The sequence below is a fragment of the Apostichopus japonicus genome, chromosome 5 (genome assembly GCF_037975245.1).
Source record: "Apostichopus japonicus isolate 1M-3 chromosome 5, ASM3797524v1, whole genome shotgun sequence".
Taxonomy (NCBI): domain Eukaryota; kingdom Metazoa; phylum Echinodermata; class Holothuroidea; order Aspidochirotida; family Stichopodidae; genus Apostichopus; species Apostichopus japonicus.
This window is the reverse complement of record NC_092565.1, coordinates 7,381,650-7,406,597: the sequence shown is the minus strand read 5'-3', so window position 1 is coordinate 7,406,597 and position 24,948 is coordinate 7,381,650. Positions and strand designations below refer to the sequence as shown.

Below are 24,948 nucleotides of genomic sequence, written 5' to 3'. Positions count from 1 at the left end.
AAGACTGGGACATATTAGACTCCGCAAAAGAAAATCAAAAAGCCATTTCATAAGGAAAAACTACGTGTGTCCATTCAGCAAACATATATGTAATATAGTTTGCTTAACAGTCTGTACAAATCAACAACGTCCAAGTCGTATCCGTGCAGTGAGACATTCATAGGTGTCTAGTTTAATCTTCCTTAATGTCTGGAACTATTTGACCAGACTTTCCAGAGAATTACGATTACATCGAAAACTTTCTTAGTAGAGATTCGTAGCTCTTAATAATTTTGCAGGCAATATTGGTGACCTATCACCCTTTGCACAATCATCTTAACATTTTAACCGTCCTGTCGAGTTACATTGAAGTAACTAGCAACATTCCATTCTCTCCCATTTTATATCTTGGTTGACAAGTGGCCTCACGTATATCCAAGTCTTAGACAAATTCCTTTTCTTCCGTTGTGTTAATTTTGGATGTAATCGTCGTCAAACATGTGCATTTTATAATACTTGTACCTTTCTTGGATAGGCACAACAAGAGTTGATATCGGTGGTTATTCTGCTGGTAGTTCATCCACATCTCCTTCATCAAGCAGCGAGTCATCTCTACACACCTCATGTAGTAACACGTCAAGCACAACGTCACTGGACTCGTCGTCAAGTGGTCTTTCTGCGCCCTTAACAACTGACGTCACCCTGCCGATAACTACAGAACATGCAAGAGAAGAACTGGTAGGAGACTCTGCTAAGACGCCAGTAGAAGACTACTATCCGTTCCAAGATGACGAGGTTGATGACCATTTGTTGACAGAGGACTCCGAGGTGCCCTCAGCCCCGATTGCTTCCGTCGGTGTAGACGTAAACGAAGATGCGTCCCAACTGTCGGTAGCGTACTGTTACGGGCGCAGTCCGTCTATTACAACCGTCGTCGGTGCTGGTGAAAATTGTCAACAATCGAGATTAAGGCATGCATTAAATTACCGAGGTGACATCTTAAGGTATGTCCCAAGTTTGACCGTCAGGTGGACGGACATTGTTTGCGAACCACCTCTTTAACGTTACAAACGATGTTTAAAAATAATGTTGCATGGGTTCGATTTGAACAATTTTAAGTTAATCGATTCAACATATATAATTACTTCAATCTGCTAATCCATTTATGAAGAACTTTATTTTCTAAAATAATTGCAAGGTCTGTAGTATGGCCTATTAGTCTCAACATTGGCTGGGCATCAAATCGGATATGGTCTATACTGATCACGTATTAATGTCACATCAATTTAACTCAAGAAGCTGTGTCCCTGTTTTGGTTTGGCTCGCATCAGTGTCTGTCAACAACTTGGAGAATTGCAAATTAGAAAGTTTGGGAGGCCGGGATGCTTACGCCCTCTAGTTGATTGGATTAAGTTCTCTGTCAGTTTCTCTGTCAGTTGCGTCACTGCCCCCTGCAGCTCTCAGAAATCGAATCATATCATGAAAGAAATAAATGGACAAAATGTTTGGCTCATATGTACGCTGCAGGGGTACTTAAATCATACGGGCAACCAAGCCTATGTGAGGAGTCCAATTTTAAGGCATTTCTCGGGACACATTTCTGGTATCTTCCTTCTTTGCAGCCAACTACGTCTGGAGATGGCTGGAAGTCTAATTAAGGTGGCGATCTCCACAAAGGAAGCCCTTCAACTAAAGTTACTTGACGACCAGGGAAAGATTTGGTGAGATATACAGACTTCCAAATCTTACAATATGTATTACCGATATTCACGTCGTGGATTAGATTATTACCAAACGACAGTTCACTTTCATAAAGCTTTTGTTATACTTTTTTGGATTTTCATTCATCTGTTAAATATCCGATCTTCTGTAGCAAAAATATTCAGTCTTATCCAATTGTGATCTTAAAATGAATATGATTGGATTCACGTTATCAGTTGTTAAGTAGTTGATCAAATAATTTAATGTGTTCCATTATTTAATTATTTACTACGATATCGTCTCGTGATAGGATAAGGAATTGCATCAGGTGTGCTGGACTCTACACCGGTGACGCTATTCACGAAATCAATGGCAAAGGAGTCAAGTGTGAGAAAACTTTCAGGGATATGCTCAAAACTGTCGGTGACACTGCGGTGGTAAGTAATACTGGGTACAGGGTATAACGTCATTACCGAAATAGCCAAGCAGGAAAAATATTTAATTATTTACACTTTAAAGCTTGTCGCAATGAAATCGCAATGAAACGGTAAATCACTCTTAACTTAACATTGTTGTCTAAGTATAGAAAACTTACCCATTGTGTACTATTGACCACGCCCAACTTATGTTTCAATATCTTTTTTCAAATGTTTTAGGAAGTTCAACTTACCGTCGAGCGATTGCCACAAGCTGATCTCCAATTGATTAAAATTCCTACTACGAAGGAAATTCCTTTCACATTCGAAGGAACAAAGGTGAAACAATTTTTCTTTATTTCTCAATTCATAAAATTCGCTCTTATACCCGTACTTTAGACAAAATTTGTAGTACGAGTACAACAGCATGAGTATACATATATGCGTATACTAATACAGTCCATACAGGTACAATTCTTCTGTACATGTGTACGGGCGGTTCGAGAACCTAATCTTGCACTTGCATTATATATACTATACATTTACAAAATAACCCGAATACGAATGCGAGTGCACTGCCAATCCACGAAGTTGAGTGCGAGTATATATAACTGCTCTCACTATAGCATATATAAAGCCTACATACATACGAGCACGGTAAGTATACAAACGTCAAGCAGGGTTTAAAGGACACCAAAATGACAATTTCATTTGTCGGTGGCAAATGAAAGGTCCGTACAAACAGCATTTTGGTGTTATTATAATTATTATTTTTTTAAGGCCAACCAATTTAAGAGAAATGGTAAACGGAAATTTGTTAATTTCCCCAAGATTTTAACCATTTCCCGTGGTTCAGGTCGACTCAAGGTTTGCATATAGGCCTACGCACCGGAAAAAAAACATTGGATATTCTTTACCACGTTTCGCTCCTTATAAAGTTCAGCTAAGAGACCCCAAATCGCAATGACTCAATAATTTCTAACAATACAAAGGAATTGTTTTCATTTTTATCAATATCATTTTACTTTATTTATGTTGCTATTTTTTATTAGGTGAAATCAGTAGATGTTGAATACGACGAGGGACTATTCATGTCAGCCAAGAAAGGAAGAGGGTTCATCACTCATGTTAATGGTGACTACGTACCATTCAGCTCTACCACATTAGAGGTAAGATAATCCTACAAACACATGAATTTATCAAAACCCGTGGCAGTCGAATGATCTTCTTAAATGGTTGGGTCTTTTAACTATGTTCATAATATATTCTACCACGATAATTATTCACTCTCCTTGTCGTGGCGGAATCAAGGTTAGACAGATATCGTTGCCCTTTTTGTTATATTGTTAATTGCAAAACAGACTGTTCAATTTGCATGATTCTGCTTCATTATTCTTGTACTGTTGCACGATATCGCTTCTTGCACAAGTAAAGCGTGCATAGTTCAAACTGCGTATGAGCAAAGAAAATCGAATAGGCCTGACACATCCGAATAAGAACTTCGTTAAAACCGTCAGTGTTCGAAGTTTAATGATCTGCTTTATTGGCTTCAATTATAACACGCTATAGCTAGAGAATTTTTGTGATTACGTAATCGACCTGCCACGGTCGTAAATCGACCTCAGGCTCTACAATTAGCCTGCGTAGCTTCTTAATACCATTAGGCTTTTAGTGTTAACAGTGTGGAAATATGGTCATGTCTACAGTGCAGTTAATCATACAGCGTTTACACAAAGACTCTCCGATACAAGAAAACATTTATGTGGCAGGCGTTGCAGACTTATTGGTAAAAAGAGGTCATTTTACGACCAAGGCAGGTCGATTACGAATAATCTCAAGAAACTTATCCATGATAGCGTGCTATAGTTGGGGTCTATATACAGTACTAAATTTCATACCTATTCATGAAGTACGGAATTAACGATATGAATAAAAGCGAATCAGGCTCATCGAAAAGAACTTTTAAATTTTACTCATGTATACGGTATACAAATGTAATAAATAATTTTGTTGCATCTCTTGACCTGCTTTTGAATTACGACACCTACATTATTCAGCAATGTTTTTTTATTTATGTTTTTATCTATACTAGGTCAGAAGTCGTATGAAAGATTTCAGGGACGAGTTCTTCTTGATTCTTCATCACAGAGAATTTGCAGAAAAATTGGGATAAGAAAGAAAAGATTGGCTTTGTTGAGATAACGTTTTCACCAAAAAGACTTATATTCATTCACGTGTTGTACAATAATGAATATGCCTTGTCCTGATTGGTTACAGTATATACATACGGTATATAACTGTATCTATCTATATATACATATTCATATGTAAATGGCATTTCAACTTTATCATGTCACGTATACCCATGTCATCATGTTCAAAACACTTTGTTTTATCAAGCAGCAAATTTATAGTAACGTATAATGATTCATTCAATTAAATATGAACTAAAGATAAAATAGTGCAATGTTCGAGGAAGTACGACCGCTATGAACTAGTTATTCTGTTTTTTTAAGAAAAAACGCAATTTCCTGGTATTTAGTATCAAAACTTGATAACAAAAACAAAAGGAGGCTCGACTATATATGGGCCATGTGTTTGAGTTCATTGTTAATGGTAAGTCTTTCTCGAGGGTTCCAGCAAATATTTGAGAAACCAATTTTAATCAACTGTTTATATGCTAGGCTATTAGTGATGAATATCATTACTAAATGAACATTAATTGATACTGTATGAGGAATGTAGATAGCGGATAGAAATAAATGTACATAAATCATAATTAACTAGGCATATATTATTATATAGTTAAAATGATGAACAGAACAATAAACATAGATCACAAGATACTAATAACAGTAAATATAAATAAATCATCATGCATGTTATTTTAGTCAAGTTTACAATAATTTTGAATAATTCTATAGTTTCAACTTGTACATATCTGTCATGGGTTAATTAATTGGAATTATCCGAGAAGAAGAGAAAAATTAAGGAAGGAGAATAAACCCCCGAACAGGCTCCCAATCCCATTGGCTAAGACTTCTTGAAAACATGTTACTTGATGCCTTCTTCCAAACATTAAATATACGTGATCGATTAACCTACCAATACATCCAATTATATATGGCTTTCTGTATATGTTTGTATATCAAGTGTTTATCAAATTTCTCAGGGCTACACATATTATTTGTGTGTGTATGTTTTCGTACATAGTGTGCATGGAATGAGAATATTTTATTACAAAACAGAAAAGCTTATTTCTCTGAAGCCATTGACTTATGCATTTGACAGTGGTTAGTGACGGATCCACCTGCATGTGTTGATTGCGGGTGCATACAGCTGTTAGATAAGTCAATGTATACTGTAGTAAGTTAAAGTTCAGGAACTCAGGTAAATACGAATTAAATGATAAGTCAAAGGTCATTTTATACATATAATTCTAAGTTCTCATACACATGTAGCGGATGCTAATACAGTGAATGTATAAGCTTTCCGATCACTATGAAACTCTATCATCTCAATGACGTCACCTGTGATGAATATTTATCATGAAGGATATATGACGTCACAATCATATTTCGGATATTATCTTCTACTAGAACAATTATATGACTTCCAGTTTTCGTCTCCCATCATTCTTGATGCAGAGGATATTTTACACAGGCTTGTAGCACTACATATTTTTAACCTATATATATATAGGCCTATATGTTAATCTGACCTAGGACCTAAATAAGCGCACACGGAGTTCGTAAATGAAAAGGATTTCTCATTGTTCATTTCTTCCTGTTTCTTTATACTACTAAGATTCTTTTTTTGTGTGTATGATATCAATACGAAAATGATTTGCACTCGAAATCAGGCACGCAGTAAGGTATCAGAAATATGATGTGCACTGGGGTTCATGCAAACAGTATGTTATCACAGTACATTATTATATATGATGCACTCATGTTTGTTTTAAAATGGGACAACGCGCACGCAGTACAGGAACGCCACGTGCTGTTCAGAATTTATTAGAAAAATATTATTTGTTATCATGTTCTTACTAAATATAATACACGTAAGGAAAGATTTAGATTTCTAGATTTAGAAATAAATAAAAAACTTTTTATCGTCGTTTCTTGTGAACATTAAAATCTAGTATAGATGGTGACAATGATAATTTCAAAATATAAATATATATTGAAAATGAGTGTACTTATGCACTGATACACATCAAACATGCAATATGTTATGACGTCATAATGTGCCAAATAAGCCATAAAATCACGTGGTTGGGTTGTTGTTTCCATAAAATGTAGTTAAAAATGATTTCCTTGATACTTTTGTATGCTAATTTTTATTTTCATACCATTTTGTTAGACAGTGATTACAATGCAATAGAAGGTAACAACAAAGAATGGCATTTTTAGAGGATGTTTTTTCCTTCTTTTTAAGAGCTAATATCAGTTTAGGTTTATATATGTAATTGAACTGCCATGTTACATTAATCTGTATTTTAGTATGAAGTTTTACATTGTTATATCTACGAACCTAAGATCACTGTATAAATTTACTCATACCAATGCACGGCTTGTCTTTCTGTTTAGAATTTTTTTTTATATTATTAAATCTACAATTTACATATCATTATAATAAACAAAACGAAAAATAATTAATAACAGATCTTTCATTAATAAAACTGTTTGTTTGTTTATTTAGTTATCCAATTAATGAGAGGACCATAAAGTGAAGACCAAAAACAAAGCACAACCAGATTGTAACAAACTACTCAGTAGAGAATTTTTTCTTCAAGTGATATCATTTGGAAAATTGCCCGACTTTTATGGCATTTTCATAGAACAGATGGTCAAAAACCAGGCAAAGAGTAATGAAAGTAAATGTGAATGTTTGAAGTTTACGGTAATTTTATCAATCTCTAATAGGAGTATGCCATGTTAACTAAAGTAAACATTTGTAAATCTTCAATTCAATCTTCCCAAATCTTGAGATGGGTCACACTGTATCAACTTCCTAGTGTGTCTCCTCCAGTTATTAACTTCATAGCAGTGGCGGGTCCAGGATTGGCCGAAAGAAGGGAAGGGTGGAAGGAAAAAGGATCGACAAATACCGAAATTACTATCAAATCAGCGGTGCATACGAAAACATCGTTTAACAAGCAAGAAAGTGCCCGAGTACGAAAATATTCCACTATGTATACCTTGTTTTGAAAATATAAATATATGTCGGTTCAAACTTTAAAAAAAGGTTTAAAGGGAAGGTCACAAAGCATCCCCGGATTGGCCCCTGAGCGATGACCTTTACCAAGAGGAGGGTAAATACTCATACGAGGGGCAGGGGATGGGGGGTGAGAGGGCTCTACACTGAGAATATACAGGGAAGGCTACTTGCAGACACACAGGTTAAGCAAACACAAAGACTGTTTTATGTTCAAAGAAATTAAGCGTTTAATTTCAATTCCTCATTGCATCCTTCCTTTGCTTGGCAAACATCTGAGCGTTGCTCCTATAACTCTAGTATAAAATATAACCAAAACGTCATTTATTAGCAAGTATAAGACAAGACTTAATAAAAAACACAACCAATGATCAGCAGACGTTTTGCAAACATTTGGATTTTAACTGAACTGATGATAAGACAATAGAGGATATAACAAGTTTCAACTCTATTAAACATTTCTTTAAATTAACCTTTATAATTCACAGAAAACACCGGTCTGGACTGGAATTATCCTTTGACCAATTTTACCATTAAATTACTTACAAAATTAAAGGCAGTATAAATGATATTTCACACAAGATCAGCAATAATTGCAGTATACTATTGATTTAATTAAAGGATTGGTTCAGTTGTCATACATGTTTATGTTATATGAAAGAGGACAATAAAAGAAACACAATGGTGAAAAAACTGTTCAAATATCTTTTTCGGTTAAAGAGATATTCAAGTGTAAAGTTTTATCAGATTGTGTAGAAACTGCTGAAATCTGACTAGCTGTGATGTCACATCCTCACATTCCTGAAAAGTGTTTGTTTTTTCTCTAAATATTTTGTAAGATTTCATGACTTTCAACCAAAAGATATGTCAGGAGATCTCATATTTGTCAAAGGAAGTACTTAAACATCTGAAGAATTTTTGATTATATTATTTTCAAATGTGTTAAAAAATGTAAATAATTTTCAAAGAAATATATTCACAAATGTTAAGGAAGTGAGATTGTGACATCACACCCTCACAGTAAGTCTTTCTACACTAGTCGTTCTCAAAGAAATTTTCAAAGTGTCATATTTACTTAACAGAGCATGCTATCATGGTAGTTTCTTCACTGTTCTTTTTGTCTTTTTGTGCTCTTTCATACAAAATAGACATGTCAAACACCTGAACCAATCGTTTAATAAGGTGCTTTAATTTCATATCACATATCAAGTAATGTATTTTATGAACACTTCCAACACTAATGTGCAACGCTTCCAATCAATCCGTTACAAATTTCCATATACTTTCTGTCATCAATTTAACAATTTGTCCACGTTTTCTTTATCACAGATCATTAACATTGAAACTGTAAACTATAGACCCACTTAATTATGGATAAGCAATACACCAGAATTTCACAAAAGGACTCTTAAATACTGTATTAAGTATTATTATATTTTCAGTACAGAATCTAAAAGTAATACAAAATGAAAAACAAAATTAGATATTTAAACAGTCCTGCTTGTAACTGAACACTGTACAAATTCGTAACTAAATAAATAAATTGCATTTCAGTATTAAATATATATATACACTGTAGCACACTTCCTACCAGAGCAGTAACTGGTACATTGTTCAATAAGAATGCAGTAAGGCATTGTGTCAAATGTTAGAAGCTGAGGGGCTGCAGGATCCTGCAGCCATGCTGCATAGGACGTAATTTTTGAAATGTGCAGTGTCACACAATAGGCAGCTTTTCTTTCGACATGTTGCATAACTCATTATAGTTCCAAATAGTGTAGTTGCTGCCTGGCATTTCTTTGCCAGGAAAATTAAAAGTATTTTCCCCCAAAAAAGACATCATCAACGAACCATTTTATATAGTACGACATGGTAGTTTCAAGTTTTGCAAGCTACACTATTAAGGGAGCTCCTGTTTCAAAATATTTCAAAAAAAAACGCAAGGGCCAACGAAGACATGCTTTTATTTGTGAGCTTTACTATTGCACGATTATGCATATTCATTAAAAATAAAATAGTAAAAAAGACTGCTTTTTCTTTTAGATTTTAGACTATGCAAGAGCTGTTATGCAATATGAACGTACCCTAGCAAAATATACTTACATTGAGGCAACATTATGTCTAAAAATTAATACTGCAAAATAATACTAGCAAGGTAAAAAAAAAAAGAATACATGCATAGCATAAAGGGACATGGGGAAAATTTAGGAGACTGATTTTGAAATAAACGAAACTCATATCAATATATATGCATACTTGTCAATGTAAATCACAAGATCTGGCTTCTACACAGAGGTATAAACTTAACTGGAAAATTTACTGGATGCTATAGTCTCAGGAATGATTCTATAGTCTGAGTAATTGTGCTAAATATAGGTGCTGATACTATTGTTTGAGTCATACTGCCATGGTATCAGTTTGGTAACATTGTATGAGTGTTGGTGTTGTAGTCTGAGTTATGGTGCTATGGCATGCATTTGGGTGCTGCAGTCTAAGTTATGATGCTATGTATGTGAGCGTTGTTACTATACACCCAGGCATGATGTTGTAGTCTTAAGTTATGGTGCTATGGCATACATTTGGGTGCTGCAGTCTTAGTTATGATGCTATGTATGTGAGCGTTGTTACTATACACCCAGGCATGGTGTTGTAGTCTTAAGTTATGGTGCTATGGCATGCATTTTGGGTGCAGTAGTCTGTTATGATGCTATGTATGCGAGCGTTGTTACTATACACCCAGGCATGATGTTGTAGTCTTAAGTTATGGTGCTATGGCATGCATTTGGGTGCTGCAGTCTTAGTTATGATGCTATGTATGTGAGCGTTGTTACTATACACCCAAGCATGATGTTGTAGTTTTAAGTTATGGTGCTATGGCATACATTTGGGTGCTGCAGTTTTAGTTATGATGCTATGTATGTGAGCGTTGTTACTATACACCCAGGCATGGTGTTGTAGTCTTGAGTTATGGTGCTATGGCATACATTTGGGTGCTGCAGTCTTAGTTATGATGCTATGTATGTGAGCGTTGTTACTATACACCCGGGCATGATGTTGTAGGAAGAGTTGTGTCACATTTGCAAACTGAACCTGTGCCCTAATCTGTGATTAATTCAAACCTAAAGTTATGCTTCATTTTGTCCACAGCAATGATGGACTTCAATGTATAACTCTCACTGGTCAATCTTAGTCAGGTATAGCCAATGCCAAAATTGACCTTTATAAAGTCAAAACCTAATTTGGATCCATTTCCAATCTTTGAACAGACCCTATCGTATGCTACCCATCCGACCGGAGTATCGTACTTCCGATGAGTCCCTTCTTGGCTAATGAGGTGACCTGATATTCCCAACCAGACACTACCTGATTAAAGGCACGAATAAAACTACGCTGCTAAACCGATGGCAGAATCACCACCGTCTACTGACAGCATACTCCAGGAAAAAAAATCCAAACATAATGTTTGATATTTTATCAAATAGGACTTGATAGTTTGTGGCTTAGATTGCAACGTGTATATGTGGAAGTACATGTGGTACAATTGTGGGAATTTAGGCCATTTTAAACCACTTTAAAGAACTGTGTACGAAATCTGTTTCACTAATGAGTAATGAGGCCTTGTTTATAAGTGGGTGGCTAATCATTTTATGGCTCTCCCTGCTGACAATCAAATTGAAGTTTGCTGTGATTGGCCGCTTTCCGATGAGGGGTAGAGTTTTGACTTGGTGAAATGATTTAGTAGGTAAAAGGGGCATTTAATATGTAGTATGCTACCTTCTACTAGGAGTTGCAAACCATTTATTCCTCTTCATCCCTGAGTCCCAAGAAGTCAATTCTACTGCTTTCGTCACCTGAAGTGCAGGACACCAAATAATGTCATCAGCAAACGGAGGCCACTTAATTTACCCTGAAGTGACGCCTCGATTGTCTTGAGACTCTTCAGATCGACTTCCAGCTTTTCGTAGGTATCCTGCAATTTCAAAGAACAATAAAATAAATAGGTCAAGGCTGTTTGGAGGCATTGTCATCCCCTTGAAATATAATTAAGCTAATAACAATAGGTCGTTAACTCCTGTAGTGAGACTTTAAATGGTAGTAATGTATGTCGACGAACACTCGAAAATGAAAGCCATCCACACTCCTTCCAAACCTTCCTGTGAACAAAGAGACTTTCCATCTTCATAAACTCCATTTCATCCACAAATAATGAAGATTTGATTTGACTTGATTTAATTTAATTTTGATTTCAACTTTGTTGTATCCATTACATGGTCGATAAATGCTCGCATCTTAAAAAAACAAATCCCGTACATCAAACGGTACAAAACTATAGTAAAGAAAATGACACTCCGCAAAAGAAAATGATGACAAAAACATGACAGCAGAAAGGGGGAGCTAATATCCATATGAAAATAATGCCAAAACCCTAACAGTTCAAACGATTGTTATGAGATTTTAATACAATGTGGGAAGCAATATGATGTCCCATATTTACAAGAATAACTAGAGAAGATAATTATTGCGTGCATAAGGGATTTCGGTTTATCCACCAAAAATAAAAGGGTTCAATTTACAGACAATGATCCAGCTTTGTTCTACCTACGTTATGCTATGAATTTTGTCATTTTCTTCATTAAGGTCTACCGTATGGTCATGTCTATTTATTGCTGTCTCATAGTAAATCCATGCAACCATGAACATTACAGCAGATACCACTTTCAAACATTAGAATAATCTCTGGTATCCACAGATCACATTCACTTTTTCAAATGTTTTACGAGCTTTCATCTCATAGACGATATAATCAAATGCATTGGGAGACCACTTTCAATATTATATATAAATTATTATACAAAAACATAACATTCTCAAGTGCAGAGCAAAGAAAGTAATTCTCCATTTCAGTCAACTGTGGCAATTTATCAAAACATCAACCTTTATCCACTTTCTATCATTCTCTGAAGTTTATCTTGTTAATTGTTAATTAAACTTGGTTAAAACCTGGTTTACTTTTGACCTCACCTGGAGGTCTTTCAGCTCTCTGTTTAACTGGATATTCTTGAGTAGATTATCTGTCGCTTCTCTCTTCAAGTTCTTGACCTCGAGTTCACGTTCTGTTGGAAGATGGACGGAATGGTGGTCACTGTTTATATCATTTGTATAAAATACGTTGAGTTTCACAGTAAAATGTAGTTAAATACATTATATCATTCGAGTGGATGTAACCTTACGTGCATGAAGTTCCATAATATCTGCTTGTATGCTTTTGAGTTGAGTTTTCACATTAAAATGTAGTTCAATACTTTGATATCATTTGAGTGGATGTAACCTTACGTGCGTGAAGTTCCATAATTTCTGCTCGTATGCTTTTGAGTTGAGTTTTCACATTAAAATGTAGTTAAATACTTGATATCATTCGAGTGGGATGTAACCTTACGTACATGAAGTTCCATAATTTCTGCTCGTATGCTTTTGAGTTGAGTTTTCACAGTAAAATGTAGTTAAATACATTATATCATTCGAGTGGATGTAACCTTACGTGCATGAAGTTCCATAATTTCTGCTCTTATGCTTTTGAGTTGAGTTTTCACAGTAAAATGTAGTTAAATACTTGATATCATTCGAGTGGGATGTAACCTTACCTGCATGAAGTTCCATAATTTCTGCTCGTATGCTTTTGAGTTGAGTTTTCACATTAAAATGTAGTTAAATACTTGATATAATTGGAGTGGATGTAACCTTACGTGCATGAAGTTCCATAATTTCTGCTCGTATGCTTTTGAGTTGAGTTTTCACATTAAAATGTAGTTAAATACTTGATATAATTGGAGTGGATGTAACCTTACGTGCATGAAGTTCCATAATTTCTGCTCTTATGCTTTTGAGTTGAGTTTTCACAGTAAAATGTAGTTAAATGCTTGATATCATTCGAGTGGGATGTAACCTTACGTGCATGAAGTTCCATAATTTCTGCTCGTATGCTTTTGAGTTGAGTTTTCACATTAAAATGTAGTTAAATACTTGATATAATTCGAGTGGATGTAGCCTTACGTGCATGAAGTTCCATAATTTCTGCTCGTATGCTTTTGAGTTGAGTTTCAGTCAAATGTAGTTAAATACTTGATATCATTCGAGTGGGATGTAACCTTACGTGCATGAAGTTCCATAATTTCTGCTCGTATGCTTTTGAGTTGAGTTTCACAGTAAAATGTAGTTAAATACTTGATATCATTTGAGTGGATGTAACCTTACGTGTGTGATGTTCCATAATTTCTGCTCGTATGCTTTTGAGTTGAGTTTTCACATTAAAATGTAGTTAAATACTTCATATCATTCGGGTGGATGTAACCTTACGTGCATGAAGTTCCATAATTTCTGCTCGTATGCTTTTGAGTTGAGTTTTCACATTAAAATGTAGTTAAATACTTCATATCATTCGAGTGGGATGTAACCTTACGTGCATGAAGTTCCATAATTTCTGCTCGTATGCTTTTGAGTTGAGTTTTCACAGTAAAATGTAGTTAAATACTTGATATCATTCGAGTGGGATGTAACCTTACGTGCATGAAGTTCCATAATTTCTGCTCGTATGCTTTTGAGTTGAGTTTTCACAGTAAAATGTAGTTAAATACTTGATATCATTCGAGTGGGATGTAACCTTACGTGCATTAAGTTCCATAATTTCTGCTCGTATGCTTTTGAGTTGAGTTTTCACATTAAAATGTAGTTAAATACTTGATATAATTGGAGTGGATGTAACCTTACGTGCATGAAGTTCCATAATTTCTGCTCTTATGCTTTTGAGTTGAGTTTTCACAGTAAAATGTAGTTAAATACTTGATATCATTCGAGTGGGATGTAACCTTACGTGCATGAAGTTCCATAATTTCTGCTCGTATGCTTTTGAGTTGAGTTTTCACATTAAAATGTAGTTAAATACTTGATATAATTCGAGTGGATGTAGCCTTACGTGCATGAAGTTCCATAATTTCTGCTTGTATGCTTTTGAGTTGAGTTTCAGTCAAATGTAGTTAAATACTTGATATCATTCGAGTGGGATGTAACCTTACGTGCATGAAGTTCCATAATTTCTGCTCGAATGCTTTTGAGTTGAGTTTTCACAGTAAAATGTAGTTAAATACTTGATATCATTCGAGTGGATGTAACCTTACGTGCATGATGTTCCATAATTTCTGCTCGTATGCTTTTGAGTTGAGTTTTCACATTAAAATGTAGTTAAATACTTCATATCATTCGGGTGGATGTAACCTTACGTGCATGAAGTTCCATAATTTCTGCTTGTATGCTTTTGAGTTGAGTTTCACAGTCAAATGTAGTTAAATACTTGATATCATTCGAGTGGGATGTAACCTTACGTGCATGAAGTTCCATAATTTCTGCTCGTATGCTTTTGAGTTGAGTTTTCAGATTAAAATGTAGTTAAATACTTGATATCATTTGAGTGGGATGTAACCTTACGTGCATGAAGTTCCATAATTTCTGCTCGTATGCTTTTGAGTTGAGTTTTCACATTAAAATGTAGTTAAATGCTTGATATCATTCGAGTGGATGTAACCTTACGTGCGTGAAGTTCCATAATTTCTGCTCGTATGCTTTTGAGTTGAGTTTTCACATTAAAATGTAGTTAAATGCTTGATATCATTCGAGTGGATGTAACCTTACGTGCGTGAAGTTCCATAATTTCTGCTCGTATGCTTTTGAGTTGAGTTTTCACATTAAAATGTAGTTAAATGCTTGATATCATTCGAGTGGATGTAACCTTACGTGCGTGAAGTTCCATAATTTCTGCTCGTATGCTTTTGAGTTGAGTTTTCACATTAAAATGTAGTTAAATGCTTGATATCATTCGAGTGGATGTAACCTTACGTGCGTGAAGTTCCATAATTTCTGCTCGTATGCTTTTGAGTTGAGTTTTCACATTAAAATGTAGTTAAATGCTTGATATCATTCGAGTGGATGTAACCTTACGTGCGTGAAGTTCCATAATTTCTGCTCGTATGCTTTTGAGTTGAGTTTTCACATTAAAATGTAGTTAAATGCTTGATATCATTCGAGTGGATGTAACCTTACGTGCGTGAAGTTCCATAATTTCTGCTCGTATGCTTTTGAGTTGAGTTTTCACATTAAAATGTAGTTAAATGCTTGATATCATTCGAGTGGATGTAACCTTACGTGCGTGAAGTTCCATAATTTCTGCTCGTATGCTTTTGAGTTGAGTTTTCACAGTAAAATGTAGTTAAATGCTTGATATCATTCGAGTGGATGTAACCTTACGTGCATGAAGTTCCATAATTTCTGCTCGTATGCTTTTGAGTTGAGTTTTCACATTAAAATGTAGTTAAATACTTGATATCATTCGAGTGGATGTAGCCTTACGTGCATGAAGTTCCATAATTTCTGCTCGTATGCTTTTGAGTTGAGTTTCACAGTAAAATGTAGTTAAATACTTGATATCATTGAGTGGATGTAACCTTACGTGTGTGATGTTCCGTAATTTCTGCTCGTATGCTTTTGAGTTGAGTTTTCACATTAAAATGTAGTTAAATACTTGATATCATTGAGTGGATGTAACCTTACGTGGGTGATGTTCCGTAATTTCTGCTCGTATGCTTTTGAGTTGAGTTTTCACATTAAAATGTAGTTAAATACTTGATATCATTCGAGTGGGATGTAACCTTACGTGCATGAAGTTCCATAATTTCTGCTCGTATGCTTTTGAGTTGAGTTTTCACATTAAAATGTAGTTAAATACTTGATATCATTCGAGTGGATGTAACCTTACGTGCGTGAAGTTCCATAATTTCTGCTCGTATGCTTTTGAGTTGAGTTTTCACATTAAAATGTAGTTAAATGCTTGATATCATTCGAGTGGATGTAACCTTACGTGCGTGAAGTTCCATAATTTCTGCTCGTATGCTTTTGAGTTGAGTTTTCACATTAAAATGTAGTTAAATGCTTGATATCATTCGAGTGGATGTAACCTTACGTGTGTGAAGTTCCATAATTTCTGCTCTTATGCTTTTGAGTTGAGTTTTCACAGTAAAATGTAGTTAAATACTTGATATCATTCGAGTGGGATGTAACCTTACGTGCATGAAGTTCCATAATTTCTGCTCGTATGCTTTTGAGTTGAGTTTTCACATTAAAATGTAGTTAAATACTTGATATCATTCGAGTGGGATGTAACCTTACCTGCATGAAGTTCCATAATTTCTGCTCGTATGCTTTTGAGTTGAGTTTTCACATTAAAATGTAGTTAAATACTTGATATAATTGGAGTGGATGTAACCTTACGTGCATGAAGTTCCATAATTTCTGCTCGTATGCTTTTGAGTTGAGTTTTCACATTAAAATGTAGTTAAATACTTGATATAATTGGAGTGGATGTAACCTTACGTGCATGAAGTTCCATAATTTCTGCTCTTATGCTTTTGAGTTGAGTTTTCACAGTAAAATGTAGTTAAATACTTGATATCATTCGAGTGGGATGTAACCTTACGTGCATGAAGTTCCATAATTTCTGCTTGTATGCTTTTGAGTTGAGTTTTCACATTAAAATGTAGTTAAATACTTGATATAATTCGAGTGGATGTAACCTTACGTGCATGAAGTTCCATAATTTCTGCTCGTATGCTTTTGAGTTGAGTTTTCACATTAAAATGTAGTTAAATACTTGATATCATTGGAGTGGATGTAACCTTACGTGCATGAAGTTCCATAATTTCTGCTCGTATGCTTTTGAGTTGAGTTTTCACATTAAAATGTAGTTAAATGCTTGATATCATTCGAGTGGATGTAACCTTACGTGCGTGAAGTTCCATAATTTCTGCTCGTATGCTTTTGAGTTGAGTTTTCACATTAAAATGTAGTTAAATGCTTGATATCATTCGAGTGGATGTAACCTTACGTGCGTGAAGTTCCATAATTTCTGCTCTTATGCTTTTGAGTTGAGTTTTCACAGTAAAATGTAGTTAAATACTTGATATCATTCGAGTGGGATGTAACCTTACGTGCGTGAAGTTCCATAATTTCTGCTCTTATGCTTTTGAGTTGAGTTTTCACATTAAAATGTAGTTAAATACTTGATATCATTCGAGTGGGATGTAACCTTACGTGCATGAAGTTCCATAATTTCTGCTCGTATGCTTTTGAGTTGAGTTTTCACATTAAAATGTAGTTAAATACTTGATATAATTGGAGTGGATGTAACCTTACGTGCGTGAAGTTCCATAATTTCTGCTCGTATGCTTTTGAGTTGAGTTTTCACATTAAAATGTAGTTAAATACTTGATATCATTCGAGTGGGATGTAACCTTAGGTGCATGAAGTTCCATAATTTCTGCTCGTATGCTTTTGAGTTGAGTTTTCACAGTAAAATACTTTGATATCATTCGGGTGGATGTAACCTTACGTGCATGAAGTTCCATAATTTCTGCTCATATGCCGCTGAGGTTGGCGAGATCCTTCTTGACAGATTCCTCTAGACCCTCTAATTGGTCAGCTCCTGGAATGCCCTGATCAGGATGGTCTTGTTGTTGAGTAACTATTAATAGGAAACCAAAAATATAATAATAATTATACTAATACTACTACTAATAATAATAATAACAAAACAATAATAATAATAATTAAACTCATAAAAATACTAATAATTATACTAATACTACTACTAATAATAATAACAACAATAATAATAATAATACTAAAAATAATTATACTGATAATAATACTAATAATTATATTACTACTACTACTATAACTACTACTACTACTAATAAATAATACTAACACTAATAATTATACTAATACTACTACTACTGCTACTAGTAATAATAATAATAATATTAATAATAATAATCAACAACAACCACATCAACCACAACAACAATAATAACTTATTTACAGAAGCTAAGATTAGATTAGGTACTCACAGCAATAGAGTTTCTTGCCGACGGTATTAACGTGTTGTCGGCCGCTGAGATGTTCTTTCTTGTTGTGAACGTTACTGAAGTACTGGTCACAGACTTTACAATATAATTCGTTGGGGTTCAATGGATCCTCTTCCTGCAAAACAAATTTCAAGACCACTTGAAATTCTTCACGCCCGGTTGGATTCCAAGCATAAGTTTGTCTGACCCCCCACGAATAAGTTTGATCATAAAGTGCATAGTGAGAATGCTAATTAAGAGAAAGAATAGCTTTGAACTCTTGAAGTGATCTGTTTCATTTTCAAAGGAGGCATCAGCACTCAAACAAATTTTTCCTACATGTTCTTAGCGTATGTATATAGAGAAGTTTACCTCGTATATAAGAATTGTGGAAATTTAAAAGTAGGTTAACTGCTGAAGTTAATTTGACTGGCAGGCTTTTAGTTTGACTTTTCGTGTTAAGAGCAAGCATAGACCACTTCAGTTGAGTAAATACAACGAAAAGTGAAATCTCAGTAGGAAAGGCAACAAGCGGCTTGGAATATTACTCGAGGCTAGGGTTTATCTTCGTAGTTATCTGCGTGAAGGAACAACTAAAAACTTGGAACAGTACCTGCTTCTTTCAAAGCAAAGAGGAGCCCTTTAAAAATTGTCTGATATTAAAACATTCCAAATAAGGTAGTGATCTCTTTCTGTGAAATAACTGGGTCATGCTATTCTGCATTTCAAGGGGTGAGTTTAGGAGGAGATGAGGACCCATGTAGGGAGGTTTGGGAGCATCAACCCAAGAAACCTTATAATTTTGTTGATAGCTACTTTAAATTTTTTTGCAAGGTTGAAAAAAGGGGGTGGGGGTGGTGTACACCCCTCACTCCACCTTTGATGAGTAGAGGTACAACCACGGAGTAATACTGACAACTCACCACCAGAGAGAAATCACTCATGAAGAGGATATCATCGCTACCAGGAAAGTCACCTAAAAACAAATAGGATTAAACATGATAACACATTTCAAGGTCAAATCGTCAACAATTTCATTGAAGGGCCGTAGGATTTTTTTCACTTCTAAAAATTTATCACGATGAAATCACATACCACCCTTTTAATGATCCACTTCTTGGAAATAGGGAGAGTTTTATTTTTGTCAAAAGCTAACATTCAAAGCAACCGTATCTAGAGTTGGAAAAGAGATATTTTTGACTGAGAGTGTAGAATATTTCTTCTTTTACATTTCAAGTGTCACATTGTCAGCCACCGGACATATCCCTTGGAAGCCCTTGAAACAACCGGACATATCCGTAAACAACAACGACAGAGTAACATACCATCAGCGTTGCTGAGTTTCTTCACAGCTTCCTTCCGTATCAGTGTTTGATAGGCCTCTGTCTGGGCGTGAGTCTTGACCTCAGAGAGGTACTGCTGCTTAAGTCGAGCCGCTTTATCCCTGTAGATCTGTCAAATTAGACCAAACAGTCATCATCAGAATTATCCAATGGCCTAACGATGAGTTTTGACTTTGCTCCTTAATTTTTTTTAATTAATTTTTTTTTTATTAATAAGATTTGAAATTAGAGATCCTTTACTTTACACTGTTTATATTTCCTAGTTCTTTCACCTTTCTTTCATCATCGGTGAGTGCCGCCCAACTGTTCCCGATAACCTTCAACAGATCCTTGAAAGATAAGGACTGGTGCTCCTTTTCAATCCTCTCTCTGTTTTCACGGAAATATATCATGTACCTGGGTAAAAGAAAAAAATAGGAAACTACAAAGAAGTTTTTTTTTTTTTACAAGAAGTTGGTTGCATTTTAACACTGCATCATTACCTGCTGTGTCAATCACATATATTTATTCTTGCATCACTTCACAACGCAACAACTTTTAAGTTTTATATTCAAGTCCGACCTGGTCCGGCCCTGAATCTGCTATGAAAGTGTCAAAGCCCAAAGCTAAAAGCAGATGTGTGCTACGAAAAGTAACAGATTTGTTCCTCATCTTTTGTCAAACTCACACAACAAACTTAACAATATATTTCATATTTGATGTAACTCTGTGGCAGGAAAAATATTTACATTGCATCTATGAAGTGTCACTGTAAAAGAGATTAATTGTGATGGGTGCTTTCAGGAAGCATATGAGGTTATTATGCAACATTTATTCTTCGCACACATTACTGATATCAAACTATATTCATATGTACTTGTTTGGAACAGTTCCTTTTGGCACAAGTTTTTATTCATAAAGACAAATTTTTTTTTAAATAAATATTCTACTCAAAGATCACAATCTCAATCACAATTAATACTCAACAGTGGCTTCATACTAGCATTGCTCTATGAGAAAGAGCTGGGTGTATAGATGGGTGAGAGACAGAAATGGGTGAAGTGATGGGTGAAGAGATGGGTGAGAGAAAGAGCTGGGTGAAGAGATGGTTGAGAGAAAGAGATGGGTGAAGAGATGGGTGAGAGAAGGAGATGGGTGAAGAGAGGAGGAGATGGGTGAAGAGATGGGTGAGAGAAAGAGATGGGTGAAGAGATGGGTGAGAGAAAGAGATGGGTGAGAGAAAGAGATGGGTGAAGAGAGGAGGAGATGGGTGAAGAGATGGGTGAGAGACAGAGATGGGTGAAGAGATGGGTGAAAAGATGGGTGAGAGGAGATGGGTGAAGAGATGGGTGAGAGGAGATGGGCGAGAGGAGATGGGTGAGAGAAAGAGATGGGTGAGAGAAAGAGATGGGTGAAGAGATGGGTGAGAGAAAGAGATGGGTGAAGAGAGGAGATGGGTAAAGAGATGGGTGAGAGACAGAGATGGGTGAAGAGATGGGTGAGAGAAAGAGATGGGTGAAGAGATGGGTGAGAGGAGGAGATGGGTGAAGAGATGGGTGAGAGGAGGAGATGGGTGAAGAGAGGAGGAGATGGGGGAAGAGATGGGTGAGATGAAGAGATGGGTGAGAGAAGAGCCGTAATTACCTTCAAAACATTTCTGGTTGTACCAATTTTAGAAAGAACTTTGTTTTTTGACTGAACAGAAATGCTTCTGACCATCAAAGATTTATACATGAATCAAGTATGTAGCAACAACTCTATACTCACGATGTGGTAGGTGCTCTTGGTACTTGTGTGGCCTCCACTGGATTCACCTTCCGCCTCTTCCCCTTTGGCCATCCTCCCTTTCTTCTCTGAAAAGGAGAATTCAAACTTTTTTCAGTCAGAGTAAAGCATTAACATGTTGAGGGAATCCTTTGAAAGTAAACTCAATCTTTTTTTCGTTCGTCATATGACAGTCTGGCAAGTAACCAACACCAATCAACCCTACACTTAACTGGTAGAGAGCCAGAAAGAGTGGAGAGGGGGGGGGGGGGGGGAGAGGTCGTGAGTTTCGGTTTACTTCCCATGTTTCGAATAAAAATTTCAAAATGCCAACATGACCCTTCTGTGTGTCAATATTGTTTTTGTGCTATTGAGATATCTCGGAGCAGCAACACTGAAATGAATTTCATATCTCACCTCCATTAATCCCTTCCGTCCATCCCTCCTTCCTCCTATATAGAGTAATACATGTATGTTATATCATCACTGTGTAAAATATTCATCCCCATCATAAACTCATCCCCTTCTTATTACCATCACCATCCTTCCACTCTCCCCAACCTAACCCCCCCCCCCCCAAAAAAAAAAACAGATTCTGGTGTCACGTTTTTGATGCCCCCATACAATATCAGGTATTTTGTGTAACTTTTTACAGTTCTTAATCCCTTTCTGAGCATCTGTTTCAATATAACAGTAATAGCATGAACTAGCACCCACAACTGATACTTACAGTTAGAGTAGGTGTGAGTCCATCCGAGGTACTGTCAGGGACCTCTGTCTGTGAGATGACAGGGGCCTCGACACTTTGAGTGACTAGAGGAATAAAGCTGTTGGTCTGTGGCGCCTGTAGAAGGGATACGTGACTGATCACCAGCTGACCTGATTAGGGGGGATAAAACAAAAGATCAATTGCTGTATCAACGACCAAACATTGCAACAACAAAAATCACAAGTTGGACCAAAATTATTGTGCTAACAAAGCAACTAATGTTTTTGTCTTCAAAGCAAGTCTTGTGAAATATCAATTACATAGAGCCCTCTAGCAAGAACTCTTTTCACACATCAAAGTTATTATTTGGCAGTTATAGAGTCATAATGGTTTAAATTTCCAAGTTATGCTCTTTTCGTTGGCTCAACACACAGTGCTTTAAGGCACAGTCTTATAATCACCATAGCTTGTGATCCCACAACCTTGCCAGCATTCCTACCAGCTATCTGATCCCACCACTTTGCTAGCATTCTTACCAGCTATCTGATCCCACCACTTTGCTAGCATTCTTTCCAGCTATGTGATCCCACCAACTTGCTAGCATTTTAACTCTACTTCCCACCGACATCATCACTGCTGTGGTTTACGCTTTCTGACCACGCATGTTTTTTTTCCAGCCTTCTAGAATTTTTCATAGTTCAAGGTCAAAGAGTATAATGCTATGACAGAGATGAGGTTATCCCCAGATTATTCCCAGCCGATAGAATATTTCCACACCTGTAGGTAGTGTATAGTTTTTTTTATTTATGTGTAAAGGTAAGTTCGCCTGAAGTTTCGATCCTAGCAGGATCTTCTTCAGAGGCTAAAATCAGACCACATTTTTTATTTATGAAAGAACTCCTGTTTCTCATTCAGTCTTAATCTTAGCAGTCCATTGTTTAAATAAGTTCAATTAATAACACTAATCAAAACTACAAATCTTACCAGAGCTGTTAATCTCTACATTAGGAACTGTTATGCTGACATATTGCACATTGTTTTCTGGAGCGACCAATAAAGAATTTTGCCCCTGGGGGTCCTCTGGGGGCTGTGGCTCTGTAGCCTGTACCACACCTCCATCGGAAACAGCCTGACCACTATTGGATAGGCTGGTTGGTCTTGATAATGTTAAGCTCATACTCTCTTGGGAAGGACCTGGTCGGCTTTCATTTAGGAATGCCTCTACCGTGACAGGCTCGTGCGTCCCTTCAGATACATGGGAGCTGTCTTGGCTATTACTGTTTAAGGTATCAGTTCTAGTTTCCAGAGAGTTGTCAAACAGGTTTAATGTCTGGTTACTCTTTGGCTGTATTTCTTGACCGTGTGAAATGGTCACAGTGTCTGAGTTAGCTCTTGCACAATTTATGCCCGAGACTCCTTGAGGATTGCGAACTATGGCACTGTTTATAATGGTAACAACGTTAGAGTCACTGCAAACACCATCTACTTCCAAGGGTATGGCAGGCCCTAATGACGGCTTCTCATTCTTGCTTGTACTGGTCCTGCCAGATTGGATTGTATTAAGACAAGACATGACAGGTTGAGAAGGAAGACTGTTTGACACCCTTGTTCTGATAGCTATTCTATCCGAGGAATGTCTGGTTAAGGATTCTAAATCATTCACTGAACAATTTGGGAGATCCCCTCCCGAGGCTCCAATAGATAAATCGTTTGTACCACTGGTAGTCGGCAAAAATGGGAATGAGTTGGTCATCATGTTCAATGTCTCTGGGCTTAGACCGATCAGTAAATTTGGATCTAATGAAGTCGTTGATCCACTCTGAGGGATTCCACCAATCTCTGCCAAAGATATGGTAGCCAAAGAATCATTGTCTGACGAAGTTCCCAACGATAGGGTCTGCAAGTTGGATTCACTGCTCAATGTTCTTAGCAGTCTAAAAAGTGGACAAAAGATGGTACAAAAAATAGGATGAGAGAAATATTTTGTATGGATTAATTTGCTATTTGTAAGCACAAGCAAAAGCAATGACACCAAATACCAAATCAGGCTACAGCCTAGGTATACATGTGTCAAGTGCATGTATGTATTCCTTCATATTTCTTGCCCAGTTTGGTAGTAAAGGATGGCACTTGATGGTCGCACAGAACCCATGTGCTGGCCAATGCTATAGAGACCACACTCTATATTATTATTTTTTTCCCCTTGTCCACTAATCCCCTTACATCTTTCTCTTTGTGTTCACCATGCTCATTAACCTGTCTGTATTCTGTGTGTGTTTTTGTCCCTTCTGTTACTGTTCTTTAGCCTTTGAAGAAGATCCTGCTACGATCGAAGCGTCAGGCCAACTTACTTTTACACATTCTCTTACACAGGCTCTCTAGTGCGGGATAAGCAGTTTGCTAACAGTTTTATTTTATTTTTATTTACGTTTTATTCCATGTTAATTATGCAATAGTGTCCTAGATTATGATGGTATCCAGAATTAAGTTATTGGCTGTTAATTAAGTTTTATATGCGCAACAAGGGCTGTGCTTGATACAACATCACTCAGGTTGGTAGTGGTAGCTAAGTGAGGCAACTTTGGCTAGTCTAGGCCTAGGTCTACTGTAGCCTAGCCATTGTGTCATACGTTCATTCTAATTTTGGGGAATGATACTTCGGACGCCGCGATGGAATAAAACAGAAATGTCCCCTTACCGTGGCGTTAGTTTACCCATCAAGGGTGCTTCTTGAACCGTCATCGATTCCCCTTGATCGCTGTCGCTCATGATTGTTATTACCTTATTTACATCACAATCTGCCATTTCTTTCCGAGCCCGATATTGGCTGCATGCACGTAATAATATACGTACAGCATTTCATTGTTCATTTCCAAGAGTTTCACTAC

The 24,948-nt window shown here is 36.3% G+C and overlaps 2 protein-coding genes across 4 annotated transcripts in view; one reads left to right on the top strand and one right to left on the bottom strand.

The window, feature by feature from the left end:
• LOC139967473 (uncharacterized) overlaps positions 1–9,461 on the top strand; it is an 18,324-nt gene extending 8,863 nt beyond the window's left edge. For all 3 annotated transcript variants that reach the window (XM_071971336.1, XM_071971335.1, XM_071971334.1), the window contains exons 5-10: positions 515–983; positions 1,602–1,700; positions 1,991–2,117; positions 2,337–2,435; positions 3,149–3,265; positions 4,189–9,461. In XM_071971336.1, the coding sequence (XP_071827437.1) occupies positions 515–983; positions 1,602–1,700; positions 1,991–2,117; positions 2,337–2,435; positions 3,149–3,265; positions 4,189–4,269 (992 nt within the window). In that variant the 3' untranslated portion in view covers positions 4,270–9,461. The remainder of the gene's footprint in view (positions 1–514; positions 984–1,601; positions 1,701–1,990; positions 2,118–2,336; positions 2,436–3,148; positions 3,266–4,188) is intronic.
• On the bottom strand, positions 8,036–24,948 carry LOC139967472 (uncharacterized). The gene is made up of 11 exons (XM_071971333.1): positions 24,759–24,948; positions 23,045–23,994; positions 22,082–22,230; positions 21,355–21,440; positions 19,881–20,004; positions 19,591–19,717; positions 19,189–19,241; positions 18,269–18,401; positions 17,749–17,880; positions 12,339–12,430; positions 8,036–11,286 (listed from the first exon to the last, which is right to left on the bottom strand). Exons 1-9 carry the CDS (start codon positions 24,863–24,865, stop codon positions 17,774–17,776), a joined length of 1,836 nt encoding a protein of 611 aa, XP_071827434.1. The 5' UTR covers positions 24,866–24,948; the 3' UTR covers positions 8,036–11,286; positions 12,339–12,430; positions 17,749–17,773.